The 18,167-nt window shown below is 36.3% G+C and overlaps 1 protein-coding gene across 2 annotated transcripts; it reads right to left on the reverse strand.

Annotated features, from left to right (window-relative positions):
- Positions 1 to 257: 257 nt before the first annotated feature.
- LOC107026842 (uncharacterized protein slr1919) lies at positions 258 to 17,900 on the reverse strand. Of its 2 annotated transcripts, XM_015227933.2 has the most exons (15): positions 17,574 to 17,900; positions 16,458 to 16,569; positions 15,988 to 16,231; positions 14,820 to 14,861; positions 12,639 to 12,710; positions 12,175 to 12,310; positions 11,579 to 11,736; positions 10,944 to 11,025; positions 9,992 to 10,191; positions 9,660 to 9,821; positions 6,490 to 6,639; positions 2,275 to 2,535; positions 1,603 to 1,866; positions 843 to 1,100; positions 258 to 734 (listed from the first exon to the last, which is right to left on the reverse strand). In XM_015227933.2, the coding sequence occupies exons 1-14, from the start codon at positions 17,626 to 17,628 to the stop codon at positions 852 to 854; spliced, it is 2,187 nt and encodes a 728-aa protein (XP_015083419.1). In that variant the 5' UTR covers positions 17,629 to 17,900; the 3' UTR covers positions 258 to 734; positions 843 to 851. The 2 variants fall into 2 exon arrangements, with proteins under 2 accessions (XP_015083419.1, XP_015083418.1); XM_015227932.2 differs by having other exon boundaries at positions 258 to 1,100.
- Positions 17,901 to 18,167: the final 267 nt, after the last annotated feature.

Consider the following 18,167-nt stretch of genomic DNA (forward strand, 5'->3'; position numbering starts at 1 on the left):
ACAACACAATGGTTGAAGTTAATAATGGAGGTACACTAGCACAACTATTTGACATCCTTCACTTGATTTTGTATAGAACCAAGACCATTCAGTTAATAATATAATCATTTTTATTTTAAATTATTTTTCAAGTTAATAATATAATTATTTTTATTTTAAATTATTTTTCATAAGAGATAATACTCCAAATATGTCAATTATTTTTAATAATTCCTTCATTTTTCATGTTACTTTTTCTACAAATAGTATTCAGTATCTATTAAAAAATAATAACTTATAACCTATTATTTTTAAAAATGAGGCCCGGCACATATCATTCTTTTTAAACTGTCAAGCCACCATCAACAAAAACTTAATATAAACAAGACAGGTAAAAATGTTGAGAAGAGTTTTATCACTATGCTTATAATTAAGCTATAAACTATAACCAACTCCAAATGGAGACTCAGAAACTCACCGGCATTTCACAGAAACCTTAGCGGAACTCTGCCGTGTTGAATAGTTTTTGATACTATTAAGTGTTGGTAAAATGGAAGCGACCTTTGTAGATTGTCAACAACTCGTTTGAAGACCATTCTCTTTTTTTGGAGCGTATGCTGTATTTTCCCTTCTTGATCCCTGTCCAATGTTCTGCCAGACAAATTGATATTCGCATAATGGGACGCTCAGCTTTGTCTAGCAGAGTGCTTGAACCTACTTCTGACGGCATAATATATGCAAGTTTCTCTAGGATCCTGAAATTAATGATCATTCCCTACTCAAACACGCTCATTCAACGCATCCGCTGGAAAACAAATACACTAACAAGGCGTAACCACAGATACGAAAACGAGAGCACCGACCTTGATACATCACAATACTTCATCTTCGTCTTTCTCAACCACTCTATGTAGTAGCTGAGAAATACCCATCCAAAAGCTGACTGGAAGGTGATACTTGAAGTGACTGATCAATGCTGAACTTGTGTCACAAGCAAATTTCTGGAACTCTGGCTTCACCACCAAGCGAATCAGCATTGCTGACCACAAATCCGGAGCCAATTTCACTGCACGTCCTAGGGAATGAAATCCACTCATCACCCTATCTATAATACCATGTTCCTGAAAAAGAGAGTGAATAATAGTTCTCATGAACCTTGCTATGTCTGAAACCAAAAAGGACAACTAGGAAACAGAAGTACCAAACCAATAACTTAAGATGCAGACTATGAAGTGGCCACCAAATTAAACAAGAAAACCACAATCTGTCTGCTGACCAAAGCAGAAACCGAATTTCGAGAGATATAGAAGAAGTGACAATGACATCCCATGCAACCATTCATAATCAGTAAATCACACCAAACAGAATCACAATTGGTAATTTTTCTAGTAGGATGATATATTTTCTTATAATTAATGAACTAGTAAGATCTACTTTAATTTTTTTTTTATTAGACTGAATATTTGGAGTTCAGTGGTGACGGTTAAATTGCTTCGTCAAGCTAATAGTATCGTGATTGTAAGATCAGAGTACGATGTTAACAATAGTAAAATACACTTTTCCATTGTTTTGATAATAAGCACTGTTGCTCATGATTTGCATAAATAACAAGATGAAATATACCTCATATCCAAATAAACGTCTCGCTCGAAGCTTCTCATCAAGAAGATTATTTAGAAATTCATCTTGATAGAAAACATCAGCTGCTTTGACTATGTCTCTGACAAGGAATACACGGACTCTTGAACCCTTGTCTGACAATATAAATTGGAAAAGGTCTTCTGTTGCAGAGACTACAGCCCGTATATCGAATGATCCCAATGGATCCGAGTAACTCTCCTGAGTTTCTCCTTCTGTTTCAGAAGCCTGCTGAGATATTGCTGCAATCTGCAGGAAGATACACACTTAACAACTCACATATAGGTGTCCTAGACAACCCATCCCCAGCTTTATCAGTCTCTGTGTCAACAGATGCTGAAGTATTAGAAAAGATCAAGCTTCAGGTAGTTTTTCTATTGTTTATCTTACCAAACAAAAAGAACAACAGAAAAGCTGACAACTTCCACCGAGTACTCATCACATCATACTATTAAATAAGATCATATTAAAAGGAAGACCTAGAAAATTCACATAAACTTTTCACACATAATAATTTTTGAATCCAGCAGGAAAAGAGCTAAAACGGCCTTCTTTTCACAAATAGTCGAAGGTTCTTGTTCAGGAAAGAAATAAGCCTCACTTGTGCTACCTGCAAGAAACAGGTATAACAACACATAGAAAGAATAAATGACTTACCAGTCTCTCTAGACGATTCCATCTAATAGAACCATCATTGCGGATGAGAAGCTCTCTCAATATTCTCCTCATATCAGGAGTTGGATCTACCAAGAGTCTTCCGATAACAAAAGGATATGCACTTTCAACAACTTTGAAATCTGGATCCAATGCTTTTGCAGTTCCTTCAAGAGATCCAAGCGCTCTTATCACCAAAGCATAGTCAGGAGGAAGTGAAAAGTTGAACTCGTACATGACATCATACAATTGATTCATTATGCCCTGAAATCATTTGAAGTGCCACTTAGTGCTTGCAAGGTCATGAAGCAAGCTAACAATCATGTCTCATTGAAGAAGATATCCAAGGAGAGTTACTGAGGCCTTGTATAGCTGGGAGGAGGCAAGTGACCTTGCAAAAGACGGGACTAGATGGAGAATTATCCCCACTTCAATATGGTGGGCAATCTGGAAAGAAAGGAATTCCAGATGTTTTGAAGGCATAGAAAATAGTGTGCAGGATGATAAACTAAACTGCATTTTGTTGTGACGTTTTTGGTGTAATAAATTATACTCGAAAGACACTGTTTCTATAGTTGATGTTTTAGACTCGATATAGAAATAGAGTATGATAAACTAATTTGTTGTGACGTTTTTGGTGTAATCAATTATACTCGAAAGAGACTGTTTCTATAGTTGATGTTTTAGACTCGATATAGAAATAGAGTAGGAGTGTCTGGAGTGCATTTGTATATAAGGTTTGAGTACAACCCATGTATTTTTGTGATATAATACAAAGTTACCAGTTTAAAAAAGGGAAAATGTACAAATACCCCCTCAACCTATGCCCGAAATCCCAGACACACTCTTATACTATACTAAAATCGATTATCCCCCTGAACTTATTTTTTATAAGTAATTTTCTACCCCTTTTCGGCCTAAGTGGCACTAGCTTGAAAAAAAAAGGTCAAAAATCGTTGGGCCCACAAGATAGTGCCACGTAGGCCAAAAAGGGATAAAAAATTATTAATAAAATAAGTTCAGGGGGATAATAGGACCTTAGTATAGTATAAGTGTGTGTCTGAGATTTCGGGCATAGGTTGAGGGGGTACTTGTGCATTATCCCTTTACAAAAATATAAAATGAAAATAAAAAATAAAATAATCGCAACAGGTCAACCAAATTTTGGAGGAAAAACCATCCTATAGTACAATGACGGGAGGTTCATCCCTAGCATATTCCTCAGACAAAGATGTGATTTGAGAAGTTAATCACACAACTCACAAAATCCAATCAAGCAGCTCTAACCAATCCACCTGAGATTGTTTAGGTAGAGCCACTAGAGTACAAAGTAATTACGATCCGCATAGAAAAATGTAACATTTGGTTTATATCTTGTCAACATCAAACATCAATTCCAACCTAGTTGGAGTTAACCACATAAATCCCTCAATATTCACTCCCCTCCATTGGACTCATTTTATTTCAATACGAAGATTCAACAACACTAGAAGTTCTCTTCTATGGGCAATAGCTCCAAACAGACTTCGAAGTGTCTCCGCAAATACCGAGTCTATTGCAAGTGTACTAATACACCTCAGCCTAAACCCAACTGCCTATATGAACTTTTTGCTTCCATTGTGTTCTACATTTACATTAAGTCGGCATTTGATTCTGAGAGATGATAAAGCTTTTTTATACAACTTGTGATTTTAGGTCTAGCTTGTCCACTTTCATCACCTCCAATTATTATGAAGTCATACATACAAACAGGCCCTATGGAGGTCTACAGACAACAAGAATATACCATCTTCACATCCTTCACTGAATTTATCCTGTGTGCGCGCGCTACTTGCACCTTCTGCAAGATGCTATCATTTCTGATGTTTGCATAAGTAGACATCCATTTTAAAGCAACAGTTCTAGAAGGTTAATTTCGTGGATGAATGATATTGTTAGTCTTTTAACAACGCTATAGAACCGGGTTTTCACTTTGATAAGGATTCAATCACATCACACATCTGCTGACTCTTCCATTTTCAAACATATCATTTTAATCATATGCCTTATGTATCATCTTATTCTCCTATAACATTAAATCTAAATGCCTCAATTGTTGTATTTAAGCACCAAAATGTACCATCAATGAAACTCTAATGATATATGATAATCCTTCCAAACAATTGCAAAATTCCTTGACGAACAAATACAAATTACAAGTCATTGGCAATGCGATCTTTTTTTTTTTTTTTGATAACTGGTGTCCGGGCTTGCTTTCGCGCACCTCGACCAATTCCATGGGATACCTGCCACCTTCCTTCCACCAGTCATTGGCAATGTGATCTTTCTTTGTGCTTTCACAAAGGAAGGATTTCATCTCATCTCAACTCAACATTATTCAAGTCTTATGTTTGTCCTACGTCGACTAATCCTAAAGTCCAAACCTCAGGTTGCATCTCCCTCTTAATCTATAGAATGCATCTCCAAGGTTCAAACTTCACTTTGACTCCGACTAGTCTCATCACTAAACACCACACTTTCTACAAAGCGCATATATGATGACCAAGGTAAACAAGAACCGGCTCATTGTAGATCCTTGATATAAACCCACAATTACGGAACATCTCTCTATATCCCTACACTGTTCTCACACTTGCCATAGAGACCGTGACCATCATGGGCCAACAAATGATTGTAAGTATGACTGCTTCAATGGCGTATTGCTGGTGCTTGCTTAATGGTGTTGAAGAAACAAAGAAATATAGAACCGGAAGTGATAAAAACAAAGAAGAGATAGTGGAACTTGGCCAGATGGAAGGGGCAGTAGTTGTCTCCGGAGGCAGTCACACTGATCAACTCAGTTCAAACTTGGATGACATTCCAACTAACATAATGTCACTGTTTCCTACCTCAGCAGGGATTATCAACAGATTGGACAGAGTCAGAAGGAAGTTCCTATGGCAGGGGAATAAAGAAAGGGAAGGGTATAACCTAGTTGAATGGAAGGAGGTAACTGTGGAAAAGAGATATGGGGGATTGGATATAAAGAACTTGAAAAACCACCACAAGGCCCACAGAATGAAATGGCTCAGGATAACTTGATGAAGAGGGTATAACCTTATGCCCTAGATGTTTACTTTGTGGGGACAAGACAAACTGTAAACCACCTCTTCTTGCACGAAAAGTTTACAGGACAATTATGGAGTTTTTTTTAAATTTGAGGGGTATATCTTGGTCTATGCCAGGGAAGGTCACACAGACACTCCAAAGCATGAAGAGATAGGGATACATGCCAAAAGCAAAAGCAAATGGAGAATCATACCAGCTAGCATATGATGGACTATCTGGAGGGAAAAAAATGCTAGGTGTTTTGGGAACATAGAGAATAGTATAGATCAAACTGAATTATAACTAAATTCTGTGTTTTTGGTGTGACCAAATTTGGTCTAATGATCCTGTCTCTATTATTGATGTTCTGGATTTTCATTATTGACATAGGATCATAGGATTCTGTAAATATGGTTTAGTACAACCCATGTACTACTCTACTCTTATATAAAATACAAAGTTAAAGGCCATAATCCTAACTAAATTCCAGTAGAATAAATGTATATTTAAGTTGTCTTATACTACTATTTTCCTTATTTAGATCACTAGTTAAGAACTTACCTATTATAGGCTTTAAAGTAACCTGATTGTGAAAAGGAACTTCAACGGTCGGTGGATATTAGGGGAACTCCATGAGTAATACTTATGAGGGAATCTGTGTACTATCTTATGGGGACAATATATGGAATAGATATGCAAGTATTAGTAATACATAGATTCAAATAGCTAAAATGACAAAGCCAACCCAGATAAAATTCCATTGTGTTTTAAGTAGTAAACATATTAATACATTATACGCTATTTTTATATACGTCAATGCAAACATCCATCAAGGGATAACCCATTATCACAACCCCTAGATAACTATTCCTGGATAACTTGTCTTTAAGCCAAACATCTCCGTAGTGCTGAAGGTACTCTCTTTGTGGCTTTTTTTTCTTTTGGAAGGGGGCGCTATTCAGATCAAAAGAAAATTCCCTAGATTAACTAGATTGCACTGCTTGGTCTTTCTTTATTGCTCTACCATAATACCTATATGTATAGATGGGAGAATGAGCTTTATTGGGAAGCTTTCTCAAACTAGGGAAAAAAATAATAGAAAAAGGAACAGAGAGGGAGCAGGTTAAGAACCTGAAAATCTTGGGATTGTCTGGTTCCATCACCAAAGGACGCTTGCAAAGCTTCTGAAACAGATTGAATGTCTACTCCATCAGGTAGAAATCCCAGAGAAAGGAAGTCATTTGCTAAACCCAGAGAGTCTCGATTAACGAAGTGAACAAGCTGCAGTGCACAGCACTTATCAACTACCAAACATGAATTTATTACGAATACTTGCCAGCTTTTGCTTACAGAACCAATTACGTTAAAAATAGCAAACCCCATGCGTGAAAAATAAATAAGCAAATCAATAAATAATAATTGCAAAGATCCAGGAGTGCAGTCATCTGTTGAAACACTGGACATGTAATAGATCAATAATACTTAGACAATCCATGCAGACATCAAGACATGCAATCAGTGGCGGATCCAGAATTTCTTAGTTATGGGTGCTCAACTATTTGTAATTTGAAGTTGGTACCAAAATGGGTGCTCAATTTTACATATTCATACAAATTATATTAGTGTTGTCTCCAAATGTAATGGGTGCTCAAGCACCCATGCACTTGAATGTGCATCCGTCACTGTATGCAATGCCCTAAAGAATTGAAGTTTCAATTTTAGAAATTGTTTAAAACACATGCCAACACTATCTTGCTTTTGTAATGCAGTCATCTATACGACTTTGGGATGCGCAATAGGTCAATAAGAACTTCAGACCCCATCCATGTAGACATTAATATATGCAATGCCTTAAAGAACCAAAGCTTCAAATTTAAGGACTATCTAGAAGCGCATGCCAATACTGGAATTAAAGATGTGACCTCTTCCTATTGCAGTATTCCAAAACTCAACAATGAAGTTCAAGGATATAACAGAAGCAGAGCATATGAAGATACACTGAACATTTTTAGACTTAGAAATGTAATGCAACTGCCAAAAAAAATAAAAAATCAATCCCAATCAGATCTGAATCATGAGTAAGTGTAAAGCTAGAAAATAAAGTCTTTGCTACCAAACCTCATATCTCCACAAAGTAACAATAGGAACAAATAGTTGATAAGACATATAGTGTAAAATTTTGTAATTCAATGAAGTTCTCGCATCGTCCTAAATTTATTCACTTTTAATTAAATAATAATAAGAAATTAGAGCATTCCTTCCCAAATCAAATCAAATTGATGCTCTCGCTTCCTTCTCAAATCATACTCGAAATCTGATGCTGCCTACATCATCTTACAAAAGATTTTGGACTTTGGAGAGTTATTTTATCTTGTTTAACTCATTCTAAAAGATTAATATGTTTTTTCATTTTTTGTGAGTTTTCTGGAAATCAAGAAATCAGCGTTTCACAGAGTTGATGCTTTAATTACAAGGTCTTTAGCTCATACACATTAGCTTAGCACTTAGCATGTACTACAGATTCAGATGCCAAGTATCACACCTTCATACTTCATCAGCCTGAGCTCATTTGTGATTGTATGGAGAGCTCTGTGTTTTTTACAGAGAGGTTGGTAGATTTTCTGTCTTTTTTGGGCTTAAAATAGGATTTAAGGCACGAAATGGGCAGAGCTTACTTCTTGTCTGAAATGGACAAGTATGCTCCTAGTGGAGGCAACAAGGGTTTTGAAGGTATCACTACTGGCAAAAGACAAAGTTAAGTTGGGGAAGAAAATGATGAAAAAGAACATCACCCCAAAGAAGAGAGAAGATCTAATAAAAAGAGTACCAGTGGATCAGAAAATAACTGTAACAAACAGGTGTATCGGCTGGAAAGAGCAATAAAAGGGGAAATGAAAAGAGGAGGTTTGGTTGCATAGGCAAATGTTGAGAGGATGAATAAAATTAAAATGCTGTAACACCTCTAGATCTTTGATTTATATTTAGAGCCCCAAATCATTTTCTATCACAGCATTCTAGTATAGAAGCTAGAGCATATGGGAATACGATTGCTTCACTAATATACATCACCTACGCTCATGCATCTGAATTTCTTTGTGTGATCCCACCAGTTTCAGCGTACCAAGAACAACAGATTTACACTTTGTTTGGATCATTGTTACCCATTGTTTCATAATATATTGTATTGTATTGTACTCTATTGTACTGTATTGCATGGTAGATACAATGTTTGGCTAGATTGTACTGTTTGTTGTTGTCTAGTAACATTTTAATTGTTTGGTTTGATTGTATTGTACTATATTATAATTTATAAATTTACTTAAATATTCTTAATTATTCTAGGGTAGGAAGTTTGACTAGATTTAAATAATTAAGGTAAAGGGTAAAATAGCATTTTAAAATATTATGTAAAGATATAATTGAAAAAAGAAATTAAGTAACAATGAGAACACACCAAATTGGTTGTTCCATAAAATAGGGTTTCCATTGTTACGTAACAACGAAATTTAACAATACTGTACAATACATTTTAAGTAACAATCAAAACAAACATTGTAGGTATAGTAACAATACTATACAATACAATGGATAACAATGATCCAAACATAGTGTTAATTAACTCCTTCCCTTCCTTTCATTTCAGAAAGAAATCTCACTCAAAGAGGGATGCTCAGACAGAACAGAAATAGAAACAAGTTAAAAGAAATATCCAAAGAGTAAATGCTCAGCACACTCCAAAAAGAAGTCCTACAATCCAGGTGTCCCGAAGAAAATCCAAGAGATGATTTCATCGGGACTTTGTCTATAATGTATTGCAAGAAAGTGTTTTCTGAAAAAAGGTATAGTAGAAGAAAGAGAACTAAAATACGTAATAGAAATATTCATTCCAAACAGCTCAAGTTTTCAAAAACAGTGGTAACAAAAACCTACACGAGCAACTATAGGTTTCGTCTTGCAGCCCCACCTTAAACAAAAGAAATCACTCACTCTCAAACAATTTAAACTTGGATGAAATGGTCGTAGAACTCTATGAACATTCTACAGGAATTGATGGACCACAACACAGTGATATGCAACAAAACAGGATCTCAAAGACATTCAGAAAAAACTAAAGAGCAATGTCTGTCGGTAACTGCAAATTATTGATGAAGCTAGCTAATACTACTTGAACTAAAGGTGATGACATAAACCCAAACAAATAACAAATGATGACCACATGAAATGCATCCAAACTATATCTCAATACTCCAAAACAGCAGTCAGTCAACCATGAATGATGAGAATTTATCACTAGAGCTGACCACTTTAATAAGTCCAACACGATAGTGACGTGGAATGTCTCCCATCATGCCAAAGTCAAAATAGGCAAGAGATCCATCCTCAGTAGCAACTAGGTTCCCAGGATGAGGATCAGCATGGAAAAACCCCACCTCAAGCAACTGCCTCAATGAGCAGTATAACCCCTGATAAAACAAAAGATATTTCACAAAGTTTAAGAACAGCACAGAAAGGAGCAGATAAACTCTACGAAGGACGACAACTTCCTTTTTATTTTTTATTTTTTGTTTAAGAAAGACAGCTATTTACTTCCTTTTTATTTTTTATTTTTTATTTAAGAAAGACGGCTATTTACCTGGTCAACAAGTCTCCTCCTGTTTAAGTTTGCTTTCCTCATTCGACTTTCATCTGTCAATTTAATCCCATCTATCCACTCCATCGTAAGCACCTCCTTACGGGTAAAGTTCCAGTATATTTTAGGGACCTTGATACCAACAGTTTTCTGACACTCGACATTATCAGTTACTGCACTCCCTGGGACAGTTTTCTCTTTATCTGTAAGTAAAAGCTAAGTTAGTGTAAATTGAAATGAACAGGGTTAAGGAAATATTTACTGAGCACTCAAAAAAATTTCACACGCATTAAAGTTCACTTATTTTAAGGTTGCCAAATATTGCTTTTAGATCACTATGCTCTACAACCTAGGGACACATTGCCGGGAAAAGGGAGACGGGAGATGATAGAAAAGGGAAAAGAACAGAAAATAATGCGAGAGACGAGAGAGAGTACAAGAGTTCATAGAGAGGCCATTCACGGAGTCATACTCATGAAGTAGAGTATGTTCAAATAAAGTGCAAAAGAACACCCAATTACAGTGAGGGAACCAAGACCAAGCTAGATTCTCAAAACTATTGAAACTGAAGTGACGAAGAGAAGATAAAAGCATATATAACAAAATAAAATCTAATAAACAATAATAACCTCAAAGGGCTTAGATTAGACTAAATATTAATAAAAAGAAAAGGCTCATAAATACCCCTCACATATGGGAGAAGGTTCATAATTACCCTCCTTCCACCTTGCTCTAAAAATACCCCAACATATTTTTTGGCTTAAGAATACCCCTAACCTACTGGAAATAGCTCAACCCCCCCCCCAAATCCCACCCCAGACATTATACTCTCATGACCCAAATATATTCCATGACATTCAATCTACATTTGTGCTGACTAGTTCCAAAAAATGGAAGGGAAAAAAGATATTCCATAATACCACAACTAATAAAGCAATGCCTGGAAGAAACTTACTACTGCATGCATAAAGAGATGCGAATCTTTCGGCATTTTGTGCTTCCAGGATGTAGTCAATTTCTTCGAACATGTGTCTCACCTATCCATTCAAGCAAAACCCCTGGGGTTAGCAAGTATATAATTGGCAACTATTTAAAAGAAGTCATATTTACAGAAAATGGGGAAATAAGAGGATAATGAACCAATTAGGAAATGAGACATATGATGAGCTAAAAGCAATTACTAAAATACAACTTTGCCGGCTTTCTTTGATTTAGTCTGTTAACAAAGAACAGGTTAAGAACTAGTGGCCAATTGATAGTGTCATCTTTAGAGTAAACTCGAGATATTTTTCCTCTGCCCTAATAGCTATTGGTTGAGTTGTTCAGTTTCTAATCAAGGATTTGATTTATTAACTGTTGCAGCCGTTTCATTCAGCTGTGCCAAGTGCACCTTGTAAATTTGACTATACATGCATTAGCTGAATCAGAATTCACCTCATAATCATTCCAAAGAACTAGCAATAGACTAGTAATATACTCCTTGAGATAAAGAGAGTCTTGATGTATAACCGATCACATTCACTGACGCATTGTGTTCCAGATATCATCTTCCGAAGTACAGAAACATAAGATGGAAATTTGGAATCTCACCATCTCATTGACAGCTACCAACAGATCCTTACGAGCTTTTGCAAATCTTTTTAGTTGGCCACCAATCATGTGAAATAACATAGCGTCCAGTGTCAGTAAATGAGACATATGAGGCCTCTGGACCTTAACAGCCACCAGCTCCCCAGAATGCAAATGAGCTGCAAAACTTGAAGCCAAGAAGAAACATTAAAAGCTTGAATACCATTGTGCAAGGCACTCACTCTTCTAAAACCCGTTACGTTCCCCTAGTAGATTTATCTTCAAAACGAATTAACCTACAAAGAGACGCCCAAGAGCCAGAAGTATTATAGGAATGAATGCATCATGACATCGTAAGATGTATCACCAGAATGAATTAGTTGGTGCTAGAAATGTTAGAAAAAGTGAATGATATCTTGGATCAACAGAATGACCAGTTTTTTTGTCTCGATAACCACTCTTAGGGAAGGTTCCACGTGGTGTTGGATATAGAAGGTTCCTTCCAGAAGATAAGGTAAAAGGTTAGGAAAAGGAAGAAAGTGAGAAGTAATGGAACACCATAGAGCTCTAATCAACGACAATGGCAGAGGAACACCCAAAAAAATTCAAGCTCTAACCTTTATATACTTGGCCGAGAGATGCTGCAGCAATTGGCTCCTTGCTAATGTCAGCAAATACTTGTGAAACGCAAACACCCAACTGGGACTCAATAGATCTTCTTGCAAGATGAGTTGGAAATGGGGGGATTTGATCCTGGCAAGATGAGAAGTACAAATTAAAGGATAATACATTATGATGAGAGATCTTATCCAGCTTTCAAAAATACAACACTTCTTTCCTCCCATTTTTATTAAGCAATAGGGCTGGAAGGTACTTGTAGAATAGAAGGCCACAAGCTGGAGATGCAAATCAGCCATTTTAAGGATTTGAACTTCCTTTTGAATAAAGGTTTGAGGTCCAGGATATCTTTTTGTAATAAAACATTTAAAAGATGAGACATGCTTGGGACAAATCAGCATAAAAGAATGTAATGGTAAGTTGGGATATGACCATAGTAGCAGCACTGAAGTTTTAAGTTTACCTGTAACTTTGCAAGTTCTTGACAATACACTTTTGGTAATATGTCCGGCCTTGTGCTTAAAGCTTGTCCCAGCTGTTATTCAAACAATTGCAGAATTAACCATAAGACCTTTTTCCCTGCTGGAGACAAGTTACAAGCTCCTGTTGGAACCCAGGGCTGATGCACCATGTAAGCAATCTGAAATTACAAGGGCTCTTTGGCCCATTTAACCACATAGAATTGATATCACACATGACTATATGTAGTCAATAAAGAAGAAGCATATCACATCAGCAGAATATTTTTTCGATAATGGTGTTCTATCTATCATATTGATGAAGTGGCATCACTGATCAAATACATTCTCTTGCCATTTCATGGATACATCAAAGAAGACCTCAATTCACCCTCATCCCATCCCCACCCCACCCAAAAAAATCATTTGAGTACATCAGAAAATAGATGCAAGTACAAATTTCTAATCCCATCCTAAGCAAAACCAATTGTGAGGAGAAGAACAGAGACAATCAACCATCCTTTTTTACATTGCAAGTAACTGAACAACTTTGGAGGATTTTCCTCAATTCAAAAGGGATCATGTGAGTGATGCCAAGAGATACACTTGAATTGCTGGAACAAATATAGCACTCACTCAGAACAGAAAGAGAGATGGAAGATTGTCCCTGCTTGCATTTGGTGGACAGTTTGGAAAGAGAGAAATCAAAGGTGTTTTGAAGAAGATAATAGCTCTACCCAGAGTCTGAAGATGAAGTGCCTAGCCCTTTCCTTTTTTAGGTGTAAACATGCATGTATGGAAGACAGAATCTTTCTGCTGGCGTACTAGGATCTTTGTAAGTAGGTTATAGCTTAGTACCTCTTCCTATATTCCCTTGTAAATATGGGCAGGTGCAGATTTTATGCATCAAATAGTTACATCAAAAAAGAAACCTTCTAAAAAATAAAAGCAACGAGTCCCATATACATATAATATCCTAACCATTCTTTTGCCAACAAGGAAGCAGTAAATGCACTCTTTGCACTATATATACACGTATTTAATGCCACCTACACCTCCTTCTCAATTCTTGTTTTGCATCATTCCTCTGCCAATAAGTAAGATATAAAAGCATAATTTGCACAAAATACCTAGTAAGGAACCAAGTTTAGTTATTCTCTGAATAAGTATTTTCATCTTTGTCCACTCTTCTCCTAACCCACATGTTCGTGAATAGTATTTACAAGGTAAGGCAATTGAACTCTGTGATTGAATGAGTTTCTAAAGCGCTGGCCAGGTTACACGACCGATTTGTAAGACTCTGATTCTTCACCCCAACCCACCCCTCGGTTGATCAGTAAAGCAGGGCAGACAATTTTTTGAGAATAGTATAATTAAATTAAAAAAATACTTAAAGTCCAGGCTACACATGTTCCTTGGTTAGAGCAGAATAACTCAATAAACCTCTCCCTGTCTACTTAAATTCTTTCATATTTGAATTGATATCAACATTTCCAAAAGAACAGGCAGAAGCTTCTGGTCTACTCCTATGTACAGGTAACCGGAATTCAAAATATATCATCTTGACTTAAAAGAGCATGTAAGAATGAAATTTCCTCCATTAGTTTCGGCTGTGGATGATGCTTGACAATCAAATTCAGTGCGTGAAATTAAATGTACTAATCTATTAGCTATAGAAAGTAAAGAAACCTGCTAAGTTTAAATACGAGCACTTCTGGCGGTCAAAAGCTTTTGCCTAAAAACCAGTGTTTCCTATCTAGTATTATCTATATATAATAGGGAAAATAGATTCTGAATAATATGCCTCTTTGAGGTCTCCGGTTATGCCTGTAACCTGAGCTTAAATATCTTCTATATTGGCGTGTCAATGTATTCCACAATCTGAAATGCAAATTCAGAATGGAACAGAGAAGTGAGCCTGGCCTCTGGGCAGTGGCAGACTTCACCCAACAATTTATGCTCCTTCCATGTAATGATGATGAGGCACGACATCATGTACATTCTCCTACGAAATTAGTTGTAAGCCTATTGAAGCAGTATCCTCACCCCTCGTAAAAACAGCACCAAGAACAGAAGTGGTAATAGACTACACCACAGCAGACATATATGAATACTTCTACAAATAATGATGATGTTCTACACCAACATAAGAAGATAAGATGGTCTTAACAGATAGTGTAGCTTGCCTTTATGTAGAAAGGACCCAAGTCGATAAGAGTTTCTCGGAACTGCAAATAAAAGAAGTAAACTCATTGTTAAGGTCTGCGTGGACAACCAATTAATCACTTGAAACTCAGTAATAGATGGAACCATAAACAACAGTAAAGAACAAATAAAACCCAAAACAAGAAAGCCTCTGTCTTAGTAAAATCTGAAAACCAATCTAGTGAATTATTTGAAAATACACATTAGATGAAATATGACTTATAAGATGGGCAAAGTAGGCTATGAGTAGAACCACAAAATTAATTATCAAACCAAGACTAGCCATCCTCATCCAACACAAAGTGCAAGGCAACTGAAACCGTATTTTTTAACAGCCGGACTCTTTAAGGAGCAGCAATTGAACGATTCGCAGATGTAGAGGTGTCAACAAGCTCAGAACAATTGCAGGAAAGCATATCTTAATACTTTAATTCAACAACAGGTGATTGCTTGACAAAAATGCATTGAAAAGTTCCCATTCAAATCACTATAATAAGTAAATACCTAAATGAAGGTATTCCGAGTAAAATTTAAAATATATAGTATCAAAGAACTACATTCAAATACAGTGTTGCCCATTTTCGCCATCTTTATTTTTCTGTCACATCAATAAGGAAAGGGTGTTTCGAGGCACACTAACTGTTAATTGGGATAAATAAAGTAGTATGGTTAAAGCATGTGAAGTTAGTTCCAGTACTCCCAACAGAAGAAGAAATAGAGGTTTTAGTAGTATGGTTAAAGCATATGAAGTTAGTTCAGGTACTCCCAACAGAAGAAGAATTAGAGGTTTTCCTTTCTCCAACTTTTCCATTTTATCATAGCAAGATGCTAGAAAATACTGAACAAATAATGGAAGTCATTTCACAGCTTTCATGCTCTGAAGCTGAAAAATCCATTTGATACAATCTTGCTTTTCTGTCAAAATGCCTACAGAACACCTACAGTGAAAAATATCTGATCCATTGTATGCAATAGACCGAATAGACAGCACACTCTGTGTCATCTGTCAATAGAACACCTACAGTAAAAAATATCTGATCCATTGTATGCAATAGACCGAATAGACAGCACACTGTCATCTGTCAATAGAACACCTACAGTAAAAAATCAAACCTTTCGGGTAGAACATCATTGGAGAACTGAATATACCTTAACAGCACGTCTTCTTAAGTCATGGACAAATAAGCGCCAGACGGTTAGCTTCAACACATAGAACGAAATAATGGCTGCTCTGTACAAAGCCATGAATGGGCCAAAACGATATAATGATGAAAGGCTTTTCGACTTATAAGTAAGTGCATGACCGAATTCGCTTTCTAGTGATTCCTTCCTCAACCTAGCATACTCAGCAGTTGGCCTTTCTCCATGCACACTGGAAAAACCAGTAGAAAAGCTGCACCAAAAGCGCATTAACTCATTAATTCTTTGGGAATAAAATGTTCCACTACAGAATGTATGCACAAATGTTAGACTACAAGATAAAAATGAGGGTGGTGAAGCCAATAAATTGATCAATAATGCAAAAGAGAAGTACAAGGGCGTTTTGGAAGCAATATTGAACTGGTTCAGTAATCAGTCACAAATCAAGAGAGAGAGGAGAACAATATTCATTCACTTACTATTTTGGGGTTGACACAAAATTGCCATGGTTTCCAGCTAAAACAACCTCAGGAAAACTACTGGATGAGTATTCCCACCAAGCAGTCTCAACTGAGCAGCCAAAACGCAGAGCTGAAAAGAAGTCAGGGTGGAAAAATAACCACTTAATTTTTTTATTAGTTGAACAAGTTTGAGTGATGACATAATATCAGAAGCTCATTTAAAAGCTATAACTTCATCAGTAATAAGCAGAGGGTGATGACAGCTACAGCGAGAAAATATGAGGAACGCTAAAAAAGGTGACAGCTACAACAATTAATATTTCACAAGCAAGAGGCTGGTTCTAGGGGAGGGGAGGGGAGGGGATAGAAATCCAATAAAGTGAGTGAATTCAAAAGGATCCCATATATAATATGTTAAAACTTGAAAGTAACAAACTAAAGGGATAATACATAAATATACGCTCAAACTTAACTTCAGCTAGCAAGTAAACGCTCCAACTTTAAGAGTGCATATCTAGGCACCTTACTACAGATGGTCTCAATTGAAAACCAAACACTCCAACTCGTCACCACTTAATCTCTGGATACAATTTTAGAGGTGTATAGATGATCATTTGGTAAGTTGGAGTGTTCAACAAACACAATGGAAATGATTTGAGCTATCTACATGCGCACACTCAAAGTTTGAGTGCTTACCCACTGAGGCCAAATTTCAGCATCTATTTATGTATTATGCCTAAATTAAACCATGAAGAGTAAATTCCTTTTAGGATTTTCACTCTCTCTTTCTCTAAATAGCAGACAGGGATAGCGAAATTTACATAATCTACATCAGGAATCGGCACTCCTTAATTACAGAAAACCTAACACACACTGTTAAATGGTGTATGCTATTTGCTAGCAATATTGTGTCATTTGACGAAACCAGTGAGAGTGCACTCTAACTCTGTAAACTAAAGGTTACAGTGAAGTTTAGGTGAGATTCCAGTGCCTAAATTCAAACAATTCAGATATCTATGTATGATTAGCACTATATAATAAGCAAACAATATTCTGAATGAAGGAACACTTCCATATAAAATAAAATTACGCAGCTAATTCGGTGAAGAAGTACTAATAAAAATGGCAAATTACTTGGGGACAGGACTGCCAGACGCCGTCGGTTAAGGCATGAAATGATACTCCTCATCGGCAATGTTGGGTGTTCGCATAACCTTGCCCAGCGATGTATGTCCTGTGCATATAAAGTGTTTGAGAATATGCCTCTGAAAAACTTAATTCAGGCAGGTGCCAACGGTGCGGTGCTTCTTTCGCTATTTTCTTTGCTATTAGCTTAGGGGGCCTAACAATGCGCCACGTTCCACATACGTGGCTCACAGTGAGAGTCAGCAACTGAAAATGTACAAATGGTGCTGCGGAAAAACAATCTCTAAACTACTTATCATAGAACAATTATATCCTATTTTAAATTTATGAAAATGGAATTAGAAAACATATAGTGTTTTATTAGAATTTCATCTTCAAGTTAGAATTTTCTTAATGATTTTTAAAATAAGCCTATTTTAATTAAAATAATTAAGTTTTATGATTAAATTAAATTATACATATACAATTAGGTTGAACTCAAACTAACTTATAGTCAATTAATACTTTACATCAAGCTCGAGCTAGATCACTATTATCTTTTTTCGTATTTGTTCTCAATCAGGGGCGAATCCACCTTGTCCA

Source organism: Solanum pennellii, chromosome 8 (assembly GCF_001406875.1).
Source record: "Solanum pennellii chromosome 8, SPENNV200".
Lineage (NCBI taxonomy): Eukaryota > Viridiplantae > Streptophyta > Magnoliopsida > Solanales > Solanaceae > Solanum > Solanum pennellii.

What these genes read in the sequence shown, in the direction of transcription:
- LOC107026842 (XM_015227933.2), bottom strand. Translation starts at nt 17,628, where the DNA reads ATGAGGAGTATCATTTCATGCCTTAACCGACGGCGTCTGGCAGTCCTG. An exon ending in TCTGGCAGTCCTGTCCCCAA is followed by an intron (nt 16,570 to 17,573) that starts GTAATTTGCCAT and finishes ACTTCTTTTCAG; the next exon opens with CTCTGCGTTTTGGCTGCTCA. An exon ending in GACGTTTATTTGGATATGAG is followed by an intron (nt 1,101 to 1,602) that starts GTATATTTCATC and finishes TCTCTTTTTCAG; the next exon opens with GAACATGGTATTATAGATAG.